Genomic DNA, 23,752 nt, shown 5'->3' with positions numbered 1-23,752 from the left:
GTACACAAGGGTCGGGCCCGATCCTTACCTGCCTCTCTCGTGGCAGGGGTGGGGGGTGAGCTGCCAGTGGGCTAAGCGGTCCCTGAGCTGCAAGGGGGGCGGTGTCCCCACTGTGGCAGTGTCCCCCAGGCAGCACCCGGTCCAGGCAGTCCCGGGGGCACTGCAGCCACGGAGGGAAGCACCAGGCCCACGTGCAGCTCAGGCAGGCAGGCAGGCTCCGGGAGGGGGAAAAAAAAGGCTCACCCCTTTTTTATTTTTTTTGTTTCCTTCAGTGGACCCTGCCTGCACAGCCCCTGAGCCGCACAGGGCCCGGTGCTTCCCTCCGTGGCTGTAAGGTAGCAAACTAAAACACCTCGGCCATGTTTATTTTGCTGCATCCCAAAGTCATTTAATGCGCAATGCATTGCCAACAGTGTAAACAACTGTGCCATTAGCCATTAAAGCACATTATGCCACTGACAGTACACAGTCGCACCACTGAAGTGGTGTAAAAGGGCATTTATGCTGCTTTAACAGCCAAATTTTTGCTGTGAAAAAAAGCCCTAGTGGCTGGGCTGGAAGGATTGATTCATGAGGAGCAAGTTAAGTAGGTTGGCAAATGGAGGGTGAGAGAGGCCTGTGATGAGACAAAGATTTGTGGGGATGCAAAGGTGGCACTTAGGTTAAGGAAAGGACAAGGGACACTTTTTAACAGAGGGGTCTGACTGCTGTGATTTCCCAGGTGGTACAAGCTTCACAGGGTGGGACTTTTTAATTGCAGGCAAAGAAGCACTTGAAAATGACTTTGGGAGCAAGTCCATGTGAATTCAGAAGGGATGGAATAGATCAGTGTTTCTCAACCCATGGGTTGTGACCCAAAAGTGGGTTGCAAGAATATATGAGAAGGTCACAAACAAACTTTAAAAATTGGTTCTCCTTTCAAGGAGAAAAATGTGTGAAACTGTGGGTTTTCCCTTGCAGGCTGGCAGCATTCCAGCCTGCAAGGGGCTGTTTTGGGGCCTCCCGTACCCCCCCACCACCACACACACACACACATCCCCTACCCCACACACTGCAGGCTGGGGCCTGGGGGGGGAGGCAGCCAGGCAGGAGTGAGGGGCACTGGGTCAGGACTGGCCACTGATGTTTACAGATGGGTCCTAGCACAAAAAAGGTTGAGAACCACTGGACTAGGTAGTAGGGTTTTTCCCCCTCCCCACATCAAGATTTCTTTGACGTTCTGAAATTAGTTTCTTCAAGCCATGTGTCTACATGTGTTGTGTTATTTGTTTGTTTCTGGGTGTGCTGAGCCCAGCATGAACCGAGTAGTCCTGGTCTTTGGCCAGTTCATCCAGCACAAATGCAAAGATTTGGAATTAAACCTGAAATACGCACCAGGGGTATAAGCCCTGTATGTCTTCATGTGATGCTGAAGGAGGGAGTGCGTGCGTTTGTGTTCTTGGATTCACCACTTAGCATTAGTTTGTTTGAAAGAGCAATAATATTAAACTGAGCGCACAGGCCGGTTGCAGTATGGACACCTTCATCTCACCAGGCTTTTTCGCAGCGGGGAGAACTCGAAGGCCCTGATCTTAAAGCTGATCCTCACCCGCAGCTCCCGCTCTACAGGCTGCGGGGAGCGTGCGTGAGAGGACAAAGTTGACCCCCTCGGCTAGTTTCACCAAAGCTTGGCACCACGGCCTGCAGCAGACACCTGCTAGAAGCGCGATGCAGGACAAACCACTGCCGTGCCGGTTTTCGAAAGCCCTGCTGCACCTTCAGATGCCAGCTCAGTAGAAACCCAGTCTAAGGCTGTTACACTTTTTCAAGCACTAATTTGTTGGCTCTCTTTCTACCCCCACCGTTATTTTGATGGTGCTTTGCACGAGCCGCCAGGGCCACCTGCAGTTTGTTGTTCGGGGGCAACTTGTGCGATCCGTGAGGCGTGGGGGTGCCTCCGCTCTGCCAGCCGGGGGGCGCAGGGACAGCCGCGAAGGGCAGGCAGCACCCGCGACCTGTCCCCGCCGCACAGGGGGCTTCGCGCCGGGTCCCCGAGCGCAGGAGGTTCCTCGACGGCTGAGACTATATGAGAGCGCCCCGAACGGAGAAGACCCTGGGCCGCCAGCCCGCCCGCTGCCGGGGGCCGCTCCGCGGGGGGGGCGCTGCCGCCGCCTCGGCGCAGGGCTGCACCTGTGCGGGCGGCGCGGCGCGGCGCGGGGCGGGGCGCGGGGCTGCGCCTGCCCCCGCGGCTGCCCGGCCGGGCCGCGCTGCCGGCCCCTCGCTCCGGCCACGCACCATGCGGCGGCTGCGGCTGCTCCTGCTCCTGCTGGCGCTGGCGCCCGCGGAGCCGGGCTCCGGGCTGCGCGCAGGTAGGGGCGGCGGGCTCCCGCCGGGCGAGCGCTTCTCAATGCGGGAGGCTAGGGGACATCTCGCAGGTGACTTGATCCCTGCCGCCCTCTAATTCCGGCCCCAGCATCCCTGCGAGCCGCTCTGGCGGGAACGCACCCGGGACTCGTTTCTGGCGGCCGCGGGGGGGGGCCAAGTTGCGTGGCTGGGGGCCGGAGCTTGAGGTGCGGAGGGAGTCGGTGCGAAGCGGGACGAGGCTGGTTGATGTCGCGGAGGCGGGTGGCTTGGGCCTCGGGTAAAGGCGGGTTCGCTCCGGTCTCTTGTCCCTGCAGCAGTTGGAAAAAGCCTCCTGCCCACTGTAATCTCTTTCGTGCGGTCCCCTCGAAGCGCCGTGCTGGGACGGGAGCTTGCGCACGCGCGGCTCCGCATTAACTACCGAACTTCTCAGCTTCAGTCGAGGACGGGGGAAGCCAAATTTCTGTTCTCTGCTCTTCTACAGACGTCCTCTGTGCTATTTGGCAGCTCTGTGCCTCAGTTCCCCCATCTGTGAAATGGGCATAGTAGCACTACTCTACCTCTCAGAGAGGCTTTGAGGATAAATATATTACATGTTGGGAGGCTCTAAGATGCTGCAGTCATGAAAGCCAGAAAGGTACCTAAGATAGTCTTCTAGCCCGATGCTTTGCTGCTAAACTCTGGTGAGGGAAGGTTATCTGTGACCGAGGGAATCCAGGACAAGTCGCTTCTCACAGTCAACAGCAGGCTACAATGCATGGGGTACAAAGCCCTTCCAGATGAATACACTGTCTTTGCTATTTTCTCCCCTTTTATCTGCTGGAATCTGCAGACTAGACTGTGAATACTGCTGAAGGTGGAGGGCAGAATAGATTGAGTTTATATCCTCAGCAGTTATGTATGGTAGTTAAAAACCAGGAAATCAAACACTTTCTATGGCGTGGTAAATAGCTTGGCATTTTTAAGATGCAAAGGGGAATTTTATGTACTTCACTTTATTTGTTTTTAATTAAATCCATGTTTGTAACAAGACTTGATGCCTGGTTTTATGATGATGATGATTACTTTATTTATTTGTATTTAAGTCGTAAATGGAGCCTCATAAGTGATCCATGACCTCCGAAGTGCTAGCTGCTATATAGACGCAAGACGAAGGCAATCCCTACCCCCAGAAGCTGTACTTGGGATCAGTTAGAATTTGATTTTGTCCTTTGGTTCATACCTCTGGTTCAGACAAGACAACAGTGGCTTTTGCCACTGTAGCTTTCCTCTGCTAAGAGCTTGGCTCTTAAATATAAATTGCACTACTGCCATTTCAGTTTGGGAAATTTGAACTCAGGCGGTTATTTCTGTAGCTGAAACTGCATCTGAGGCCAAGTGTAGACAAGGCTTAAAGGAAACTCCGTAGGTTGAACTGCATATCACTAACTTCCCAGCTGTTCATCATCTCCGAACTCCAGAGCCATGGATTCAAGCTGAGTTTTCAGAAGGAAGAGGAGTTAAAGATGCGTCCATAGGTAGAAATGAAGAAGTGATCGGGTCATTAATTAGACATTCCTAACTGCAGGCTGTCATCAGGTGTTAGGAGTTGCTTTGCTTGCCACCACTTCCTGCTTTTTTAAAGTCCTCTTAAGGCCAGTCCAGTGGAAAGTGATTTGAGTTGAGGTATAGCTTGGCACTTAACCTTCCTGCTTACTGCCATATGTATTAGCAGAGGGGGCAAGCATACCTGCTGATATGCCAGCCTTGGAATGACCTTAGCCACTGACCTACCGGTGAATGAAGCACTTGCCTGGAAATGTTCAAGGATCTTTAATGTGAAAGAGACTAAACGCTTCAGGGCGTGGGCCATATCATACTCGGTGCGTGGATAGCATCTTGCACAATGGGTCCCAGCCTCTGTGGAGGCCTCTAGGCACTACAGTAATAATAAAAACCCCTAATGTGTGTCCACTTGGACAGCTATGAAATGGCTTGGAAATGGAGCCTTATGCTCTGATGAACTCTTCTTTCTGGCTGTAGCTTGTAAGCTTGGCTAACTTCATTCAGCAATTTTTGGACAATGCTTCTATGATTCCTTTGCCCCCTCCTTACCTTTCCCCCCTGCCTCTGATTAGTGCTGATCTTTCTAATCTGGACCAGCCTTAATGAATCAAGTGGCTTTCTCCCTCCAACAGCTGTGGCTGCTCTTGGTTGGCGTGTGCTCTTGTTTCCAGCACCACCTTGCCGTAGCAGAGGCTCTTCCTCCCGCAAATCCACTCTTTTGATTCATCACTTCCCAGCTTCAAGTCTCTCGTCTAAGTACCAAGGTTGCTATGGGTTTATTTTGCACTGAGGCGTGGATTGTACAGGCAAAGATGTAAGCCATCTGCACAGAAGGATATTCCTGGCTGGCTTTCCTGAACTTGGAACTGCGCTCAGCTCTGTAGGTTGGTACAATGACCCATGGAGCTCATATAGACAGCAAGGGTGCTTCTTATGTGGGTCTGAGTCAGGTGGAGTATAACTGAAATGGAGAACAATTGCTAAAGAATTCCCCCCCCCCCCCAGTGCAGCTAAAGAGTCAAGTTACACGTGCTTTAAAAGTCCAGTATAGGTTGGGTCTTCCCTCTGCAATAGGGATGAGAGCAGAGGAAGGGGTACATACTTCGTGCCATGAGGTTTTGGTTTTAGGGGAAAGAAAGGGAATTTAAGGCAGCTGTTTAGTTCAGAAGGCCATAGTCAATGAAGCTTATTCAGAATGAGCTCCAGCTGCTTGTTGATCTATATGATGCATAGTAACAATTTCGTTGTATTGCTATAGCAGCTCTCAGCCTGAGAGTTCACATTTTAGGTGGTTAGGCAGCCTGTTCTTTTGCCACCACTATCGCGATGATCACTGAGTTCAATAAATTCATACAGTGAACGAGGAGAACTAAATTTTATGGTGGTGCAGTCAGCAATCTCTGCAGACCCTTTGTCTGTTTCTAACTACCTTGAGGGAGAGACCATCTCACAGTTCCCTAATTCCATAGCCTTCTAAATAAGGGAGTCTCTAAATCATGACTCCCATCACTACAACCCCAAGGGCTTCTCTCGTGCTTCCTTGGAGGTATTTTTTGGGTGGTATGAGCAAAACCAATGAAAATAAATATAGCTGCAGGGGCAGGACATGCCATCAGGTCTGTGGTTGTGCCCATAGATGGGATAAGGTGAACGCTTTTTAATTGGATATACAGGGCCTGATATTTTGCAATGCTACCATTGAAGTCATTCAGGGCTGACCTGAGTGTCTTGAGAAATGGGATATATGGTGACATGGGCCTCAGTGAAACAAACCAATGTAAGTGCCTTTTTGGGGGTTGGACAGCTCTCCCACATCCCTCAAGGTGCTGCTACTCCTTTCATATGGGGGAGAGGTATCTATATATATCTTCTATTTAGGTATTTATTTACTTTTTAATCAAGATCTGCTTTTTCATGTACCACTACTGCCCTTGCCTTGCCCTGTAACCTTGCAAGTATGGGCTCTGCTGAGAGGCAAATCGCACGTTATCTAAGCATGCTTGGGAACTGCTTGTCTGACTTTGAGGGGAGAGTTATATGATATTGGGTGGGTGTCATTCTTGACTAGAGGCACCATAGCCCCGATGAAAGAATATGGCGGTAATGGCATGCACAGCATGTCAACATGAGGCTGTTGCCAATGCTGGATGTGCTTGGTTAGACTCTTCTTCTTCCATTATCGTTGAATTATTTAATACAATGGAATATTCGTTTGATGTTTTGAACAAGAAATGTTCCACATGAAGTTCAGGACTCGTTCGTATCCTTCCAGACAGCTGTGAGGCTAAATGTAGCGTAGTAAAGCTAATTAGGAAAGAGTAACCGGAATGAAGACTATGGCACTGGTAACAGGCATAATTGACAAAGTCCCGGTTGCTCCTCATTAGTCTGAGTTCCTACAACATAAGGTATATTTGTCGTCTTTAAATGCACAGGACAGTTGAATTGTGACTAAGAAATGGAGAGGCCATCAGAGGTTTTATGTATGGTCTTTACTAAAGCTTTTGGAGTTGCAGGCTTTGTGCTGACAGAGGGTTAGAGCAGCAATTAATGTATGTGTCAGTTTAGGTTCTTCTGTAAGAATGAGAGTTGATATGATACAGAATTTGAAAAAAAACAAATGATTCATATCTGGATCTCTTGAATGAAACTTAGTTGTCTGCGTCAGATGGTGGTCTTCTTGCATGCACAGTTTGTCATTAGAAATTAATATGAGACCATCTGGGTTTTGAACACAATGTGGAATATCAAGTATGGCCAGCCAAGGTGAAAGCGTAGGTATTAGCCTAGTCTCGTTAGACTTAAATACCCTCCTCTTTCCACCTCTCCAAAAAAAGTCTTCTGAGAAAATGACCCAAAAATGAATACAATTCTGTTTTAATTGAAACCTAGTTACCCAGTTAAAATCCACTCAAGTGAATACTGACATCTAAAGCGGCCAAGTTCAGCTTCTGCAGATGGCATTTCTTGCTCTGGGGCCAATGAGAGTAGCCTTTTTAAGTCCTTCTTTCCAAATGCTTGAGCCTGTAAAATATTGTGTGCAGCCCCATCCAGGAAATTCCTTACCTTCCTTCCCAGTTGTAGAAATGTCTTTTATTGCATATAGTATACGTGTATATACTCTGCAAACTAAATAACGTTTCATCTGGTTTAAATATGTAAATATTTAAACCAGACTGACACTGGCATTTTCCCAGTGTGTATGTGTGTGTGCATATACACACTACCAGCGTATGCATTGTATATTATGTAAAACAGTGAAATATAATGTGCATATATATATAATTTTAACTTTGTTTAGTGTGTAAGTGTTTAATTGGCAAAGGCAAGCACTCAAAAGTTCAGAAATACCAGGTTTAGGCTTTCTCTGGATCCTTAATTCAGCCCCCTTGATTGTGAGAGAGTCTCTAATTTTGTATGGTCACGTTGAATGTTTTTGTCCAGAAGGCCCTAGCTTGTGTTTAGGCTGGCTAAATATAGGGGTCACTGACTTTTTCCTAGCATATAAATTATCTTTGTGGGGTGGGGGAGGTGAGGAAGGGCCGATTAAAGTTTTGATGTGAGCAAGGCTAGATTATTGTGCTGGAGTTTCCCTCTGGAGATCTGGATTTAAGCTTGAGTTCAAAGCAGGGATAGCTTCAGTAGGTCTGTTGTGAACGCTGATTTGCACTACAAAAGAAATCAATGTGTAACTGAGTCTACTTAGGAGAGGCCTGCATCGGGAATAATAAGGCAGAGAGTGCGTTCCCAGTCAGGGTCAATTTGCGTGGGCAGTTGGGCCCTGGATCCATTGAGTGGCTGCTCGCAGGCCAGAAGTGAGATACCACTGGTAGATCCGTGTTGGGGAGAGTTTTCTTAGAACTTGAACTATATTGCATCCCATCTGCAGACAGCCCTGTGTATGAAGTAGGCTGCACTTGTATGTTAAATAATAACACAAGAGCCTGAGGCAGGTTTAATACAGTGGGACCAAATTCTGGCAGGGCTATGTAGCCATTCCTGCCCAGCTATCTGCTTTGGTAGTGTCGTTAGCAAGATACCGTTTAGTAGGTGTGCGTGAAACGGGTCCTGTTCGATTTGGATTCGGCCCGAATCGGGGACAATGATTCAATTCGTTGATTCGGATCACTGTCCCTGATTCAATTCGGCTGAATCTGAATCTGAAGATTCAATGCTGATTCGGCGAATCGGCAGTTTGGACATGCACAGCTTTAAAAGTTTCTGCTATGTACCTCGAAGTACCAGCACAGCTTGTGAACGCTGTGATGCTGGGGCACATGGAGCATCCCACGGGGGGGGTGAGCCCTCCACGTGCTCAGTGGCAAAGTTCTTCTGGTTCACTTCTGGGTCCACCAGGGAGTGCGTGGGGCTCCCCCTCCCTGCCTTCCCCACCCGCCCACTCCCCTCCTTGGCGATTGGCTGCAGGGGAACCCTGGGTGGGGTGCCCCCCCAGACCCAGGAGGCACCAATCATTGAGCCGGGGGAGCATGGGGGGCCCACTACTACGCTCCCCAGGCAGATGCAGAAGTGGATCAGAAGTGTGCTGGGGACCCGCCCCCGTGCTCCTGTGAGACACTCCTCCATGCGCCCCAGCACCGCAGCATTCATGAGCTGCCTGCTACTTAGAAGTATGTAGAAAAAACATTTAAAGCTGTGTCTGAATCGCCGAATCTCTGAATTGATTCGGAGGGTTCTGATCCTATTCGAAGAGATTGAAGGGTCCTCTGATTCGATTCAGTTTAGGAGATTTGGCCACCGAATCTGTCCAAATCTCTGCCAAATTGAATAAGGGACTGAAGCGTTGCACAGCCCTACTGTTTAGTTGCATTCTTTCCTCTCTCTGCGTATGAATGGAGGCTTTGCAGACTTTTCCGTATTGCCTGAGAGGTCAACATGATGCTGATCTCTGACTTCTTTTTGACAAGCTGTCCTGGTGTTTCACAGGGCCTTATGGGATTGTGCTGTTCTCAGCTTGGATTACCTACTATTCTTCCAATGCCTTAACTTCACAGCAGCCAAACCAAGCGTCAGTGAAACCTTATCTCATGGCTCGTCCCACTCCACTTGTGTACTGGAGAAAGGAAACAATTAACTGCCTGTCACTAAAGCTTCAGTGGCACCAGGAGTTGCAACAGACCTGTATCAAGGGGACACAACATTCTGTTTGATATTCACAAAGCACCTTTCATGTAAAAAATTCCCCAAGTCATAAACAGGCTGGTTTAAATGTATTTGAGATGGTCACCATGTTGGTCAAAAGCAGGGTCTGAACTGGCTGTCTCCAGAGCTAAAGCCAGGAGCTCCTCTGCTGCTTAGACTAAGGCAGTGGTCTGTCTTGCTGGAGGGCGTTACTTGCATCATTTGCAGACTATGCCTAAAAGAGAAAGCGTGATTTGTGCTCTCCTTGGGTTTCATTGGAAGAAATAAGGGGTGTATGTCAAAGGCACTCAGAAACCCGCAAACACACCGAGAGTCTGGCTGCATGTTTCCCTGGCATGACTGAAATCACTACTTCTGGGCGGAGGGCAGTGACCAACTTGTCCATGACATGATGTACAGTGACAGGGGGAAATGTTGAGTAAATATCTGTCATGCGGTTTTGCCTGGAGTGCTTGCAGCTGAGGAAGCAAGTGCCATCGGCTCTGAATTGACTCACTACAGTGTTAACCCCTGGGTGTTTAATGCTCTCATTGGGAACCTTGGTACTCATTGTCTCTTAGGTGAAAACACATGGCAGGTGTCCACCACTCAAAATACTGGCCTCAGGAGAGTTTGTTGCAGATACAGTGCTGAAGCCAGATTAAGCCAGACCCATGTCTGTTCAACGGAGCTACTTTTTAAACTGTCCTTGAGTGTGCTTTGTCTATGCCATGCACTGGGAGGCAGTGAAAAGAGATCTGAATCCAAGGGAAGACACTGGTCTCTCTCACAAGCTGCTGGAAAACTTTAGCAGTGAATTTCTTCTAGACATTTAGACTTGCTACATGACATGCCGGTTCCAGTATTTGGATGCAGGTCACTGGGAGCATTCATAGACTTCTAAAGTTAGACGAGACTGTTATCATGGTCTGTTCTGATTTCCTGTGTAATGCAGGGCAGAGATATTTTGCGTCATAGTTCCTGCATTGAGCCTGTGGTTGTAGTAAAGTATGAGGGTATTTTCTTGAAAGATGCCCAGTCATAGCTCCTGGTAAGTTGTACCAGTGGTTAATTACCCTAGGAGCTAAAACTGCGTACCTTATCTCTGCTCTGAATTTGTCTAGCTTCAGCTTCCATCCATGGGATATCATTACACCTTTATCTACCAGATGAAAGAGCCCTCAACCATCAGAAGTCTTCAGATTTCTTTATGTACTGATTGAAGAGGAACTGGGGAGAGACGGGTGATATTGCTGCTGCTCTTGTCGAAAGGCATTTAACATTAGTGCCCTGACCTGCACGTGCTGAAAAACAAGAACGTAAATATTAGCTATAATTCAACTGAGCTGGCATTTTTAAAGGAATCTGCAGCACAGCAGTTGTGTCCAATTTCTAGTGAAATTCAATGGGCTTGAGGTGCCTGACTCTTATAAGACCTCTGAAAAACCTAACTTATATAATGGAGTGTGGCTCCTCATTTCCCCTCCAGTGGCAGGTAGAAAAAGGCGGTACCCTTGAATGCTCATGATTATATTTTGATTATTTTTGCATTGTGATCATATGTGCAGGAGGCCAGCTGGGCAACTTGACTTTGCTGTTCCTTTTATCTGACCTGCTGCCAAGTGAACAGCCACACTGTCCCAGGGACAAACAGAGGGGAAAACCCCAAAGACCCAGAGGGGAGCCCCGAGATGAGGAACCCGCAGAAAGAAACAAAAAAGACAGTAAAAACTGCTTACCTGTATCAGGATCCATGGCAGAGCCAGAGACGGGACCCGCACGGCACGTCACCCGCATCTTTATAAAGCTACGGCTGGCAAATGACGTCAGCCGCAAAAGCCGGCTGGCAGGGATAAAAGGAGCTGCCGGCGGAGAAGCAGGGGGATCGACACTGGTGGGAGCACCAGCAGGAGTGATCACCCCAGAGGTCCTGCAGGGGCGACGGGAGCTGGAAACTGACCCCCAAAGGGGAGAAGAATGCGGCAGAGCAAGTGGCAGGCCAGAGACTGCTGGCTACCGCAGAGGAAAACTAGGACCAAGGGTGGTTCCTCCGGATTGGGAACCCGGAAAAGAGAATCAGACGATGCAGATTGATGCTGACGCCCATCGCGATGACCGAGGGGCTGCGGAGGATGGCGTAATTGACGACTTTACACCAGGTGGGACTGGTGAGGGCACTAGGGAAGCCTAGGAGGTACATCGGGTAGGAGACGGGAGGCAAAGGCTGTGAACGACGGCCATCAGTGCAGCGTGGTTGCGTCAAGGGACGGGAGGACAGACACCTGTGGGAGGATCGCCAGTGGCCATAAGAAGTCCCGGGTGGGACAGCCAGAGAGCGGATGAGGTGGAATTACAGGGAATACAGGTCTTAAACAGAGTTACGGTCCGTATATGTTGTTTGCAACCAGGCCAAGAAAAGGGCCTGGGAGAGAGGACTTAGGAGTTCCTCTGATTGTGTTCTTAATTTTGTTTGGGGCAAGATTTTTTCCCACTTCTGGAAGGGTTGCAGAACAGGGCGGATATCCCCAGTGTTATTAAGTTGCTGGAAGAGTTGTTTGCTTTAGAAAGGGGGAAAGCAGCAGACTTGCAGTCCAGACTATTGTACACAAGCGGCTCTCTATGTAAGCAGGACAGACTGCTTTTGCCACATAAGGGGAACCAGGGGTTCAAAGGCAGGGAGACTGGCCTGGAGCATAATTGTGACCTGTCAAGGCTGGGTATAACGGCGAGGTATAGGGGAGGTGGAGCCTCACAGAAGATCACCCCATAACGGTCTGATAGTCGAGGGAACCCGGATACTCGGAATCCAACCACTGAAACAAGATCTGAAGTCGTGGCAGGCGAGATTGGGGGAAGATCACTCTGGTAAGAGACACCCGCTCGGCGTAACAGCAGGGATGGATGGACGGATACCACCGAACATCCGGGCCCAAGCAGCATGTGACCGGATGTTCGAGGCCAGGCGGGCGCACACACCTGTAGTGCAGCTGGCCACCAGGGTGATACAGGAATGTCAGCTAGGGTTTTAAAATAGTGTACCTCCTTAGAAAGAGGTGTGTGGGTGTGATAGCCTGATGCTTTCCATTCTAAGATCTTGTTTACTGTGGCCCATAACTTTGCCACAATTGCATTGTTTAGGGTGAAACTTTTCTTGCAGAGTGTTTGCCTCAGTCTGAGTTTTAGAGAATTTCAGCCAGAATGCCTCAGCCATTTCATACAATCACAGAAAAACAGAGCTAGAAGAGTCCTCAGGAGGTCATTGAGTCCAGTTTCATACTCAAAGCAGGTTCATCCTTGCTTTATGCTTGTCTAAAGCATCCCAGATAAATGCTTTGTTTAACCGGCACTCAATGCTTCTGGTGGTGAAGCTTCCCTGGTAAAGTGTTCCAGCACTTGCAGACAAGGTTCTTTGGATATCAAGATAAAGATATCTGGGTATGAAATAAAAGATATCAATCTTTTATTAGACCAACTAAGTAGTTGGAAAAATTGTTCTTTGCAATCTACATCTTCACTGACTGCCCATCTTGCATGCAGACCAGCCCGGCCTCTGGCTTCTTTACTTTTCATTCCGTCCAGGAAGAGCCACGCATCAACTGCTGAAACTTCCTTAGCCTGACGAAGGGTTTTTGAACCTGAAAGCTTGCTTAATAATTGTTTTCCAACTATTTAAGTTGGTCTAATAAAAGATATCGGATTCACGCAAAGAACCTTGTCTGCCTTAGTATTCCCATTATTTTCAGTAGGATTTGAAGAGTGTGTGTGTGTGTGTGGGGGGGGGGGGGTTGACTGTCATATCACTATATATTTTGCCTTCTCTGAGGGGAAAAAAAAAATTCTACCCAATTTTGGCCTTGTTATAAGTCCTTAAAAATGCCAGTTTGTATGTGCATAATAAAAACATAGTATATTATAATATAGACTGCCTTAAGTCTGGCACTTTAACTTTGGGGTATCTTATTTTGCCACTTTTCAATAATAATCTTTAATATTTTTGTCTAATATAGCTACTCTTTTAATTTATCTTTTAAACACTTGCACAGCGTAGAATTTCATTTTTAAAATTTAAGTAACTAAAAAAAGGGTTTTAGACAAAGATGCAATATATTCAGAACGCTGTGTGCTTATGATCATATATAATATACACACATGCAGTGTAGACAGGTGGTATATGCAATGTATCCATTGCAAAATAAACCCTTTGAACTAGCCTGTGCAAAACAGTGGAGAAAGTGGTTGTCTTTCTTTCTAGAAATATTTATAGAAGCCCTGCTGCACTCTCAGGGAGTGCATAGTGCCAGTAATAAGCTTGAACTCCCATCACTAATGTGCCCAAACTAAAACACCATCTATTTTTATATGGGGTAGACATTGTTACAGCCAAATAAAACAGTCTGAATGAGCTAATGACTCTCTGGGGACACTAAGCTTTGGAGTGATAAGGAGGTCTTTGCTGGGATTTGAAGCACCATGGGGTTGATGTTCCCACCCCAAAGCAGGCTCCAAAATGATCAGATCTCATAACTTATACTACGGGAAGCTAGCAGCTGATCCTAGTTGTGCAGATGGCTAGCAACACCACAGCCACTGTGTCAGAGGGAGGCACCAGGTGATGTAATGTTGTTCCTCTTCAAACCAAAGCAGACGGAGCTGGGTTTTATACGTAGACACTGTGTACTACTTTAAAAAAAAAAACAAAACAAAAAAACTTTCACAAGTCTTGCATTCATAGCAGAGCTGAAGTCACTTCTAACCCACATTAGCTCTCAGTAACTGTGAGGGATGCTGTTTTTAATTCCAAGATCAGTAGCTGCAAGTGATTAAAGTTCACCCTCTGAAGAACGGGCTCTTCTCCCCAGTGTTGTTTTGCCACAGCCTGCTCACAGGATCCTTGATTCCCCTGCAAGCTTGCTTTTATCTAAGACCAGACCAGAAAAGGAAACTATGGAAACTTTTGTAGAACAGAGAGGTGGGGGAAGGGGAAGTCCATACATTATCACTTGGCTTATGGTAGTTCCCTGGGACCCTGTCAGTCAGGGCCATGTTGCCCTCTCAGATTTATTGATGTACATAAGCACTTGAAGATGCCTGAAAGTCTATCATTTAATTTACAAGGCTTGGCAAGCCCAACAAATGAGGGAGTAGATGGTCATGGGGAAGATGATCATGACAAAAATAAAGATGGCTGGAAATAATCACTGCAAATTAGGATTGTTTTGAATTTTCTTAGCTCTTATTATTTATCTTCACGATGCATGTCAGTTCTATTTACACCTCCCCCTGATGGTTGTTAATTTGTCCTTAACTTGTATGGTTCCTCCCCCATCGAGAGTGCCATCACTGTCTTCCTGTTTCCTCTGACCACAGCACTGCACGGCTGGCAGGCGATGTCTACCTGGGGTGTGTCAAAATTCTCAAACTCAGTTGCCTTAAGTTACATGATTCAATCCATGTATGAGCCCCTACCAAAGCCTCGATTTTCTTGCCTCCCTTTGGAGGAGTAGTGCATGTTCAGTTCAGTAAGTACAAAACTCAAATAGAAATGTTGGGTGTTTCAGAAACCTTTGTTTGAAAATCTTGGCCTGGAAGTGATGCTGTTGATCAGTCCAGGAATCCTCTATATGCCAAGGCCCAGGATCTTACTTGTGGTGTAAAAAGGCTGCTTTTGAAAGTCAATATGTAAAGAGCATTTGGTTCTTGGGCTTATGTAAGCCTATTGATCTTTGAATTAAAACACACCCATACACCTCATCCTGGGCTAGACAGTGGGAGTGGGGGATCATTGAGGCAGGGGAACCCAGAGCCTGCACTTAATCTACTTAGCTTATCTGTTTATCTCCTCACAACATGTGACAACCTTTGAAGGGCCTGGCTGTACCCTGGCATCCTGATTGAAAATCACTGCATTAATGGGTCCAGAGTATGATAGGGAAAGTAAGTCTCAAGTAAGAGGGAATATAGCACTACCTGTATGGATGTATTTCTGTGCATTTTTTTTTTTTTAAAGCCCTAATCCTGCCAGGTGCTGAGCACTGTCCATGGCCTTTGACATAAGCAAATATTCAAGGAGCTTGGCAGCTTTGAGCAAAGAGTCAGTCTAAGCCTTCTGGTGCCAAGCCCTTCATACTGTGATATATTTTTTTTTTCTTTCCCCCCTCCTAAACATAGCATGCAACTCAGTGAAAGATGGTTGAGGGTCAAATAGCCCTCGGCTCTGTCTGTGTTTCCATTACTCTTGGCTAGGTCTGTACAGGGTATTGGTTTCCATGTCGAGTCTTGTTTGATTAATTGCAGTGTAAGCCAGGGAAGGCTGGCATTTCAGATTTTTCAACACTGAGTAATCCTGGCACTCGGGAGTAATTTCAGGAGGACGCAATTCAAATTTAGGGTCTGCGCTGAAAAGAGAACATAAACTACTCGGAGTGAAATATTGTGTGAAAGCCAATTTCATCCCCTCTAGGGTCTGACTCTAATAAAGGCTGTCCAATCTGACACTAATAGTCATCTCTCTGCAAGACCTTTTTTTCCTTCTTTTTCTTAATAACCCTGGGTGGTGAGCACTAATTCTCAGTACTTCATTACCTTCCACCCGGCCTTATGTTGTTGAATAAATACATAGAAGGCAATGGCTAGATTGTAAGAGTGCACAGCTTCTCCAGCAGCGGCAATGGGAATTGCAACACCTACAGAAGCCGTGAGGGCTGCCACTGTGGTTAACTATAAGTAGAGCTAGCCTCTGTCCCATTCATTCTGCTAGCTGCTTTCCTGAAAGCAGGGGCCTGATGTTAAAATTAATAATAATTGTTCTGGGGCAGCATGTGAGCCCAGAGCAAAGTGTAGTCTGTCTGTCAATAGTGGCAAAGGACGAGAGGCTTTCCGTACAAGTTTGATCACCTGTGCATCCTCCACAGCCAAAAATCGAACTAGCAGCCTTTAGATCGGATGTCTAGCAGAAAAGTTGGATTTTTCTCTCTTGAGTCCCTGCTTTGCAAAGCTGGCTCAAAGTTAGAAAATCTCTCTCCAAGGGCTCAAGAAAGTAATACAGTTATTAAAGTCTGCTTCTGTTTATGACATGCTAGCCTTGACAGTGTGTATCTAGTCCACAGTGGCAGTAATTAGTGCAGCTCTAATTATTCAAGTTGAACTTTGCCTGGCTCTGAAATGCCCGCTGGCAACATAATACGGAAAGGTGAAAGGCTGCTTTAGGTTACAAGGTGTTGAACCACATGCCCTAGGGGTCCAGAGTACCCTTCCGGGATGGCTTTTTAGGGATGGATGGAAGACCAGCAAGGATGAAATCTGAACTGAGCACAGCAATAGAAGCAAACAGCCCCCTTCTCGGGTTTGCTCTGCGTGTCTCTCATGTGTGGCATTTGTAGAAGAAATGTAATGATTGCCCATGGCCTTTGTTGACTCTGGTACAAGCCATACAGACTTTCACACAGGGTTTATCTTGACTTAGCTTAAATTGGTTACAGGCAGATTTAAGCTGAGCTAGGAGAACTCCTGGGCTGTAAACAGACCTTCCACTTGAGGCAGTCCTGACTGATCCGAGTCAAAACCCTTCATGGCACGGCTTTTCACGTAGGTAGCCCTTCTGAGCTGCATTGCTGCCCAGGGAGAGCACACGATGCCTATATGCATACAGCGCATGCTGTACTTTTACAGTGCATCAGAGCAGACTTGGCGGTAATTGCCACGCTGCAGCAGCCTCCGCATCACAGGTATCAGCATCCCCGTACTGAAAAATGGTAGTAGGGGTGCTTTAAATAAGCTTTGGTTAAAGCACCCCCGTTGCCATTTTTCAGCACGGGGACGCTGATACGCATGACTCTGGGTGCACCTCCCACTCTGCTCCTAGAGCATGTGTATAAATGTCTACAGTTTCAGGGTTGTTCCTGGCAAAAACCCCATTAATTTGAATGAGCCAGGATTAACTTAGGGATGTATACACAGGGATCTACCAAAATCGTGCTGAGGCAAAATAAAAATTGGACTGCTCATGGCACAAGGTGCCATTTCCACAACCTTTGTGTGGTGCCCCGACTCCCCCAACTGCTGGCCTGGGCAGCCCCACCCCTTACTGCTGATTGGGGGGGGGGGGGGGGGGGCTGCACCATTGGCAGCCACCACCTTTGCTCCTCCTCTTCGTGCCAGTGGCTGCCCCGCCTTTCCCGGCAGGCGGCGAGCCCAGGCCACAGGTGTCCTGAGGACTGCTGGCTCCCACTGGGGATTTTTAGTAAGCTTTTCTTCTCCTGGCAATTTTGGTGCTAAAATCATGTGATGATTTTACAGAGACTGTGTGTTTTTATTTTCCTTCTGGCTTTTGAGAGCTTTGCGTTCATATTTCTCTAATGCCATGAAAGCTAGAAATGATTTCTTTTTTTAAAATGAAAGCTCAGCTTCTGGTTCATTCACAAGGCTCCAGGAGCTGGGGCTTTAAGAAAGGCTCCACATATTGCACGGTGTGTGATAAAATTGTGAGAGCTGGCAATACAGGAGCTTAAAATAATCCAGTGAAACTTTCTGGTTTAAAGCAGCCCCGTCTTCTGGAAATGGCTAATTCATGCTGGGCTGTTTCAGCAGCTTAACACTGGCGTTAGCACCAGCTCCACACTGACGTTGCACCATCATTCATCCTAGCTACTCCCCTGCTGGAAATCGGATACCTTTCCTTGGAAGTCCCTTTAGATGATCTGTGATGGGGAGCAGAAAACAGTTGGCCCTCTGTAGACAAGCATGGCTTTATTTTTAAGGTTACCAGCTCTGTGACTTCCTTTTAAAATGAAAAGTCTGTATTATAAACCATATGGTTGCAAACTCCCAGAGCAGAAGGGAAGACAGCTGCAATATTTTAACCGTCTGGCCAGGCCTTTTGGGAGGCAAGGTTGGCATATAATGTATTTAAACCAGACCAGTGCTAGGATCTCTTTAAAATGTTGATGATATGAGAATACTGTCACGTGTAGTAGCATCAGCCATCTTCAAGCTCTGTCTAGAATTTTTGCCTATTCAGGTTGGAGGTGAACTTCCCCTGTTTCCTTCATGCTGTGCCCTGGATTTGGTTGTTTATAGCCTCTGCAGCTAAAATCTATTTCCCTTAAAAGTAAATGTACCCAGTGCTGTTTGTATGTGGTGGTATATAGCCAGCCATTTGGTTAAGAAATATTCCCTTCAGCAATGGGGAGGCAGGAGAAGAGGCCTGGGTTATTGGGCCAGAGTTTTATCCTTTTGGTTTTCCAGAGGTTTAAGTCCAGAAACTGCTCTGGATTGCAAAGAGAAAATAAAGTACTCTTTTTCCCAGGCACTTTGTTCAACCCTGAAATGTCTGCACCACTGGATCAGACTTGATGCAAGAGGCAGCTTCTCAAAAAAAAAAACCTTGAAATAGCAGGGGCTTGTAGCAATTCAAGGTTGAGATGACGTGGGAAAGCTGTGTAGAGACCTAGAAGCAAGACAACAGGGGTGGCTGTGCTGCAAGTGTGAAGTGACCAAGGGGCTTGAAAGAAATGGAGGCCAGGAGTGGATCTGGCGGTGACTTTACAATTCCAGGGTCAGATGAGAAGGGGTTTGGGTGCATGTAAGACCTGATGCATAATGGCAGAGATGTGTGATTATAGCAAGGTCACACTGAGGGGGAGCACGGTCCTCTTTACGTGTTTCAGGCCATGACGTATTTGTATTTTTATTTTATTTTATTTTTTTTTTTTTTTTATATAGCAGGGTGCCGACAAGAATGTTGAGGCAGCTCTAAGGCTAAGTACAGACAGTCAAAAAAGCCCGAGGTTGAATTGATTCAATCTTCACAGGTTAGTCAAAGCTGCGGAGATTGAACCGATAAGCAAGTGAACAGACATTCACTTCTGATCCCGGAAGTGCAGCCACATGCCTGCAGTGGCCCAGGCCAGAAGCTGGCAGGTGCTAGAACATGCCTTCCCATTCAGCTGGAAGAGACAGCTTGAGTCAACACTAGCCTGCCCACCCTGTGAGCGGGGCGGGGGATTATGGGGAAGGTGCAAAGAATCCTGGGATGCGGGGGGACTGTAAGTTAACTTGAATCTGGAAGGAATCTAGGACAGAAGTTCAATAAACCGATTTAACTTAAATCAGTTATGTCTGATGATGCATCCATGCAGGTTTATTTTAAACCAGTTTTGGCCAGTTTAAAAGTGGTTTATGTGCACTGAACTTCTGTTTTGTTACAGATTTGAACTGGTTTCTGATCACTTATTCTGGTGTATATGTAATTTCTGTCTGTAGCCTAGATGAGTCAGGTTGTGAGCTCCTTGCTACTGCAATTCTGAAGGCTTTCAGGGAGTGGCAAAAAACATGAGCTGCCAAGGACCATCTCTGAGGTAGCACAACAAGGTCTAGTTTAAGCTGGCTGAAGATCAAAGGCAGATGTTGCTCAGCAGGGCTGTGTGCTACAAACTATTTTAGTGTGCATCCATCATGGTGAAAGGGCCCAAGTGATGCTTGAGGAGCTGTAGTGATCTGGCAGAGTGGGAGCATGGCCTTCACACCATGAATCTAAGGAGGTTAGAATTAATTTAGATCTCCTTTAGTATTGCATGCCCTAAAGAAATGCAGGAAAGTCTCCTGTTTTGTACCTTGTTCTGCCTTTAGTTAAAATCTGTGTACCACCCATGCAGCATAAAGGCATCACCTGCTTAATGAAGAATTGTGAACTGGATAGTGTGGGTGCCTATATATGTGCTCAGGGGTAAGTGGGGTGTTTTAATTAGAGCAGATCTTGGAGACCTGCTCTAATTAAAACATCTCAACTTCATGTGTTTTAAGCCCCTGCACATTTAAAAATGGCCATGGGACACTTTTTTTAACTAAAACTTGTCAAATGAGCTTTAGTTAAAGTGCCCCAGCAGCCATTTTTAAACCCATGGAGACTTCTACACGTGACCCTGTAGCAATGCTACAGCATTCAAATTAAAACGTGGAGTAGACTTGATTAATCAAGTCTGTTTCGATGCATTCTAATTGGAACATGCCGGCAAATGTGTATAAGCACCCTCTGAGTTAAAAAAAAACAAAAAACAACAACAACAACAACAAAAAACCAAACTACAGCTGAATCTGAACTCTCCAAGGATGTTGGAGATCCATAATATATCCACACGGTCCCTAAGCATGGAAAACTCACAAGGCAGGCTCTGAAAATCCTGAGTTTTATGTTAAAATAAAATGGCAGGGGGTTGTTTAATTTAGCTTCCAGTTCTTGAACATTCAGGTTCCACATTTTCAAGCTTTTCTCAGCAATGATGAGGACAAGGAATCCAAACACAATTCTTCTGTATCATGGGATGAGCCATAGCAGGACAAAGCAGCCCACCCCTGTCTCGGCCTGCGGCACAGGACCGGGTGATTTGCTGCCCACACATCTGACACCCCACCCCCAGCAGCATGACTTTCACCCAACTCACAGGGGGCCCCCCACAGCCTTGCCAGTGAGGACTCCCACCTGCCACCCACCCACAGGGTTCAGTCCCAAAAAGCCCTACTTACTTCAAAAGCTGCAAGAGGGAAAGTGAGTCTGAGCCAGCACTACCCGGTCACAAATTCTCAAGTCTCGGCCCTGTCTCCTCTGGACAGGGCTTAAGGTTTCCCATCTTTTGCAAGTAGCTCTTGCGGGCCGAAAGTCTGCCAGCCTGCCGAGAGCTGTTTGGAAAAGGGGAGACCCATGGTTTCTGTTTCCAAAGGAAAATCTGTGGTTTTCCTTTGGAAACAGAAAACCTGGATCCCTGCTCATTACAATGGTGTGGCCTGGCTATGCAGAAGCCAGCCTGCTGGGTCCAACAGTAAAACCCCAGCAGCTGCAAGCAGGTGGGGGAGCCTGTCACTGCTCCCCTAGCTGCTGCTGCTGCTACTTACTCAGTGCCAGACTTGTCCCCAGCTTGCTGAACTCAGTGGAAAAGGCTGCCATGGACTTTGGTGAATGTTGCATCACACCAGCAGTTGGGGGCAAGCTAGCACTTTATCTCAGCAATAAATCACCTGCAGTTTTGCTGGGCCTTCCTGGTGGATAAGAGCATAGTAGGCCAATGGGCTCCAGTTATATCCATTTGCATGCTTTATACAATTTACTCATGGTTCTGGATTATGATGTTCTGCATGTCAGTCATCTTGCAATCGTTCCTTAATTTTTACTTGGGATCTTCTGTTTGTACCATTACAATAAGCTCTGCAGAAACTTATTGTGGTCCTTATCCTGGTTTGTAAGTGAGGTTTGGGATCAGAAAGCCTTAAGAGCTTAACAAGATGGCTTGGTGACTTGTGTAAACTAAATTCCCAGCAATACAGCTTTTGACAGTTTTGTATAAGCTAATAGTTGAGCCTTTAAGCTGTCGCCTGATGGTCTGTAAGTAGCGCAGCCATGCTTACAGCCTAGGCCAGGGGCAGGCAAAATACAGCCCGTGGGCCAGATCTGGCTTGCCAGGCCATTTTATCTGGCCCACAGGGCCCCTCCAGAAACAGTTATTACATGAACAGTTTAGTACATGATTTGGGTTTTTTTGTGGTTCAAAGATGGCAAACCCCACTCCCAAAAGGAGTACTTCTGTGGGCTAGGGGAAGTGGGCACTTCCACTGGCAAAGGTCAGGGATTAGGGGTGGGATGTCCAGTCCCAAGACAGTGACCAGGGGATGGGGCACCTGTCAATGACTGAATGAAATTTTCACTGAAGACTTCTGCGTTCTGGGAGAATGCGTGTGTTTAAATGAAAAATAATAGGAAAAAAATATATTCTTGGCTTCCAGTGGAAAATTGAAATTTTCTGTTGAAGAAAATGCCTAATTTTTCTGACCTCCTTTACCCAGTTCTTAACCAGGTGACCAAAAGTGCTGTTTTCTCCCTATAATTACTCTCTTATCTCCAAAGAGATTTGGGGAAACTGAAGTTGACTTGCAGTGGGACAGAGTTGTTCAGTCCTTCTTCTGCTTGATCTTGACCTGAACCCTTTACTCTAACTAAGCTCTTTGACATCCTGCCCTTCACTATCACTTGCTCCTTTTTTTTTTTTTCATCCTTTGCCACCGCTAGCCTGTCAATTGTTCGGACATTTCTACCACTCTCCTTCCTTCATGTTGACCACATGTTCCTTGCTAAACCTACCCTTTCCTGTTCTTTGGAGCTATATTCCAGACAGTGTAGATGAGGGTCACGCATACACGTTGCCAAGCTGGTTTGTAACTATGTCTTATCCTTGAAAATTTATTGGTATTGTGCCAAATACATGACCCAAGTAAGCTAGCAGCCGCCCAGCTGGGTCTCAGCTTTGTCCTAGTGTGGCATAGAGGCATCCAGCCTGTTGAGTCTCGGCTCCACCCCGGTGTGATTTGCATGCAGCGAGCCCGCTGGGTCTCGGTTCTGCCCTAGTATAAATACTAACTTAAGCCAATACCGATTTAGTGAAACGTGCAAGATTTTGGTCCTTTCTTGTTTAATTCTTTTTTTCACACCTTTCTCTACTTCTGCTTATTCATCTCAGTCAGTTGGTTTCCTCCCCCCTCCCCCCAAGACTTTTTCCTGTCCCAGCTGTAGCTCCAGCCTGCTCCAAGGGAAGCCAAAGTCCCCACGGCGGTTTCTTCACTTCTGAGCTACATGGCACCCTACCTGCTGCTCTCCCACCCCAGAGGAGGGATCGAGTCCTGGCTCCTTTCCATGCCTCTGCTTGCCAAATCCTCTAGTGGCAAGTCTCAGTTGTGCAGATCTGAGATGGCATTAAGCCTTAACCTGCGGCTATCCTGAAACTTCACGCTTTACGAAAGCAAAGCTTCCACAGATTTAAAATGTTTTAACGGTAACCTGTAACAGCACCCTCAGTGAAATGGAGCATTAACATCTGTTGATACGCTATCACAGTCTGTATATATGGGATAGTCCATTCTGTCTAATGCTTTTGCTGTATGTTGGGAGGGAAATAAAATTACACTGAATGTTATGTCCAAGACTTATTTGGGTTTAGCTGAATCTCTTTTCATGAAGTGTTGCCTTCATTGTGCAGTCACTCAACCGTATTTATTTTAAGAAGGCAGTTAGATGAAGGGAGTTAGGAAGCTAATAGCATCTTTATGGCATGTTGGAGTGTAATCAGCTACTCCATTTCCATCCTTTGAGATCACCTTGGGTTTTACTTATAATGCACAGACAAACCTTAGATGCTGATTGCAAACCTTCATGGCTGTGGCATTTATTGCCAACCTGGGAGAAGCCACAACTGGAAATTAAATCACATAAAGGGAGATAAACCTCTAAATCAGAGGAGGATGATAAACTGCAGGCAGTTACTCATAGGGCTGGGATTTAAAAGGATTAGAGCAGCCTTCAAGGAGAAATAGATTTCTTAGTCACATTGTTTCAGAGAGCTGCTTCCAAGAAGCCCTGAACACCTATGGCATAATATAAAGTGACCTGAGGGATTGCACTCCCAAGGACATGCACGCTCTGTCCAAGCTTACAGAGGTCTGGGCATCAGATGTATATGAGTTACTAGCTTTGGCCAACAGAATAATCCTGTTCCATTTGTCACAGAAGGCAATGAAACAAAATGCAGCCCTGGAGTCGTCTCTGCCTGTCTGCAGTGTTACTTACTGCTATACAATAATTACGTGAAGTTAGATTGTTGCTGCTGCTACCCATTCCGTCATTAGCACTGACATAAGTATGAAACAATCGGAGAGGTTTAAGTGTTTGGAGCCCTTAGGAGGAGGTACG

The 23,752-nt window shown here is 46.8% G+C and overlaps 1 protein-coding gene across 4 annotated transcripts in view; it reads left to right on the top strand.

The window, feature by feature from the left end:
* The first annotated feature begins 2,200 nt into the window (after window positions 1-2,200).
* LOC149855478 (uncharacterized) overlaps window positions 2,201-23,752 on the top strand; it is a 233,254-nt gene continuing 211,702 nt past the window's right edge. For all 4 annotated transcript variants that reach the window (XM_090021385.1, XM_090021383.1, XM_090021384.1 and 1 more), the window contains exon 1: window positions 2,201-2,348. In XM_090021385.1, coding sequence (XP_089877511.1) covers window positions 2,276-2,348 — 73 coding nt within the window. In that variant the 5' untranslated portion in view covers window positions 2,201-2,275. The remainder of the gene's footprint in view (window positions 2,349-23,752) is intronic.

The sequence above is a fragment of the Crocodylus siamensis genome, chromosome 11, assembly GCF_052110815.1.
Source record: "Crocodylus siamensis isolate JL-2025a chromosome 11, ASM5211081v1, whole genome shotgun sequence".
In the NCBI taxonomy this organism is placed as follows: domain Eukaryota; kingdom Metazoa; phylum Chordata; order Crocodylia; family Crocodylidae; genus Crocodylus; species Crocodylus siamensis.
The sequence above is the reverse complement of the archived record's forward strand: the minus strand, read 5'-3'. Positions and strand labels throughout refer to the sequence as shown.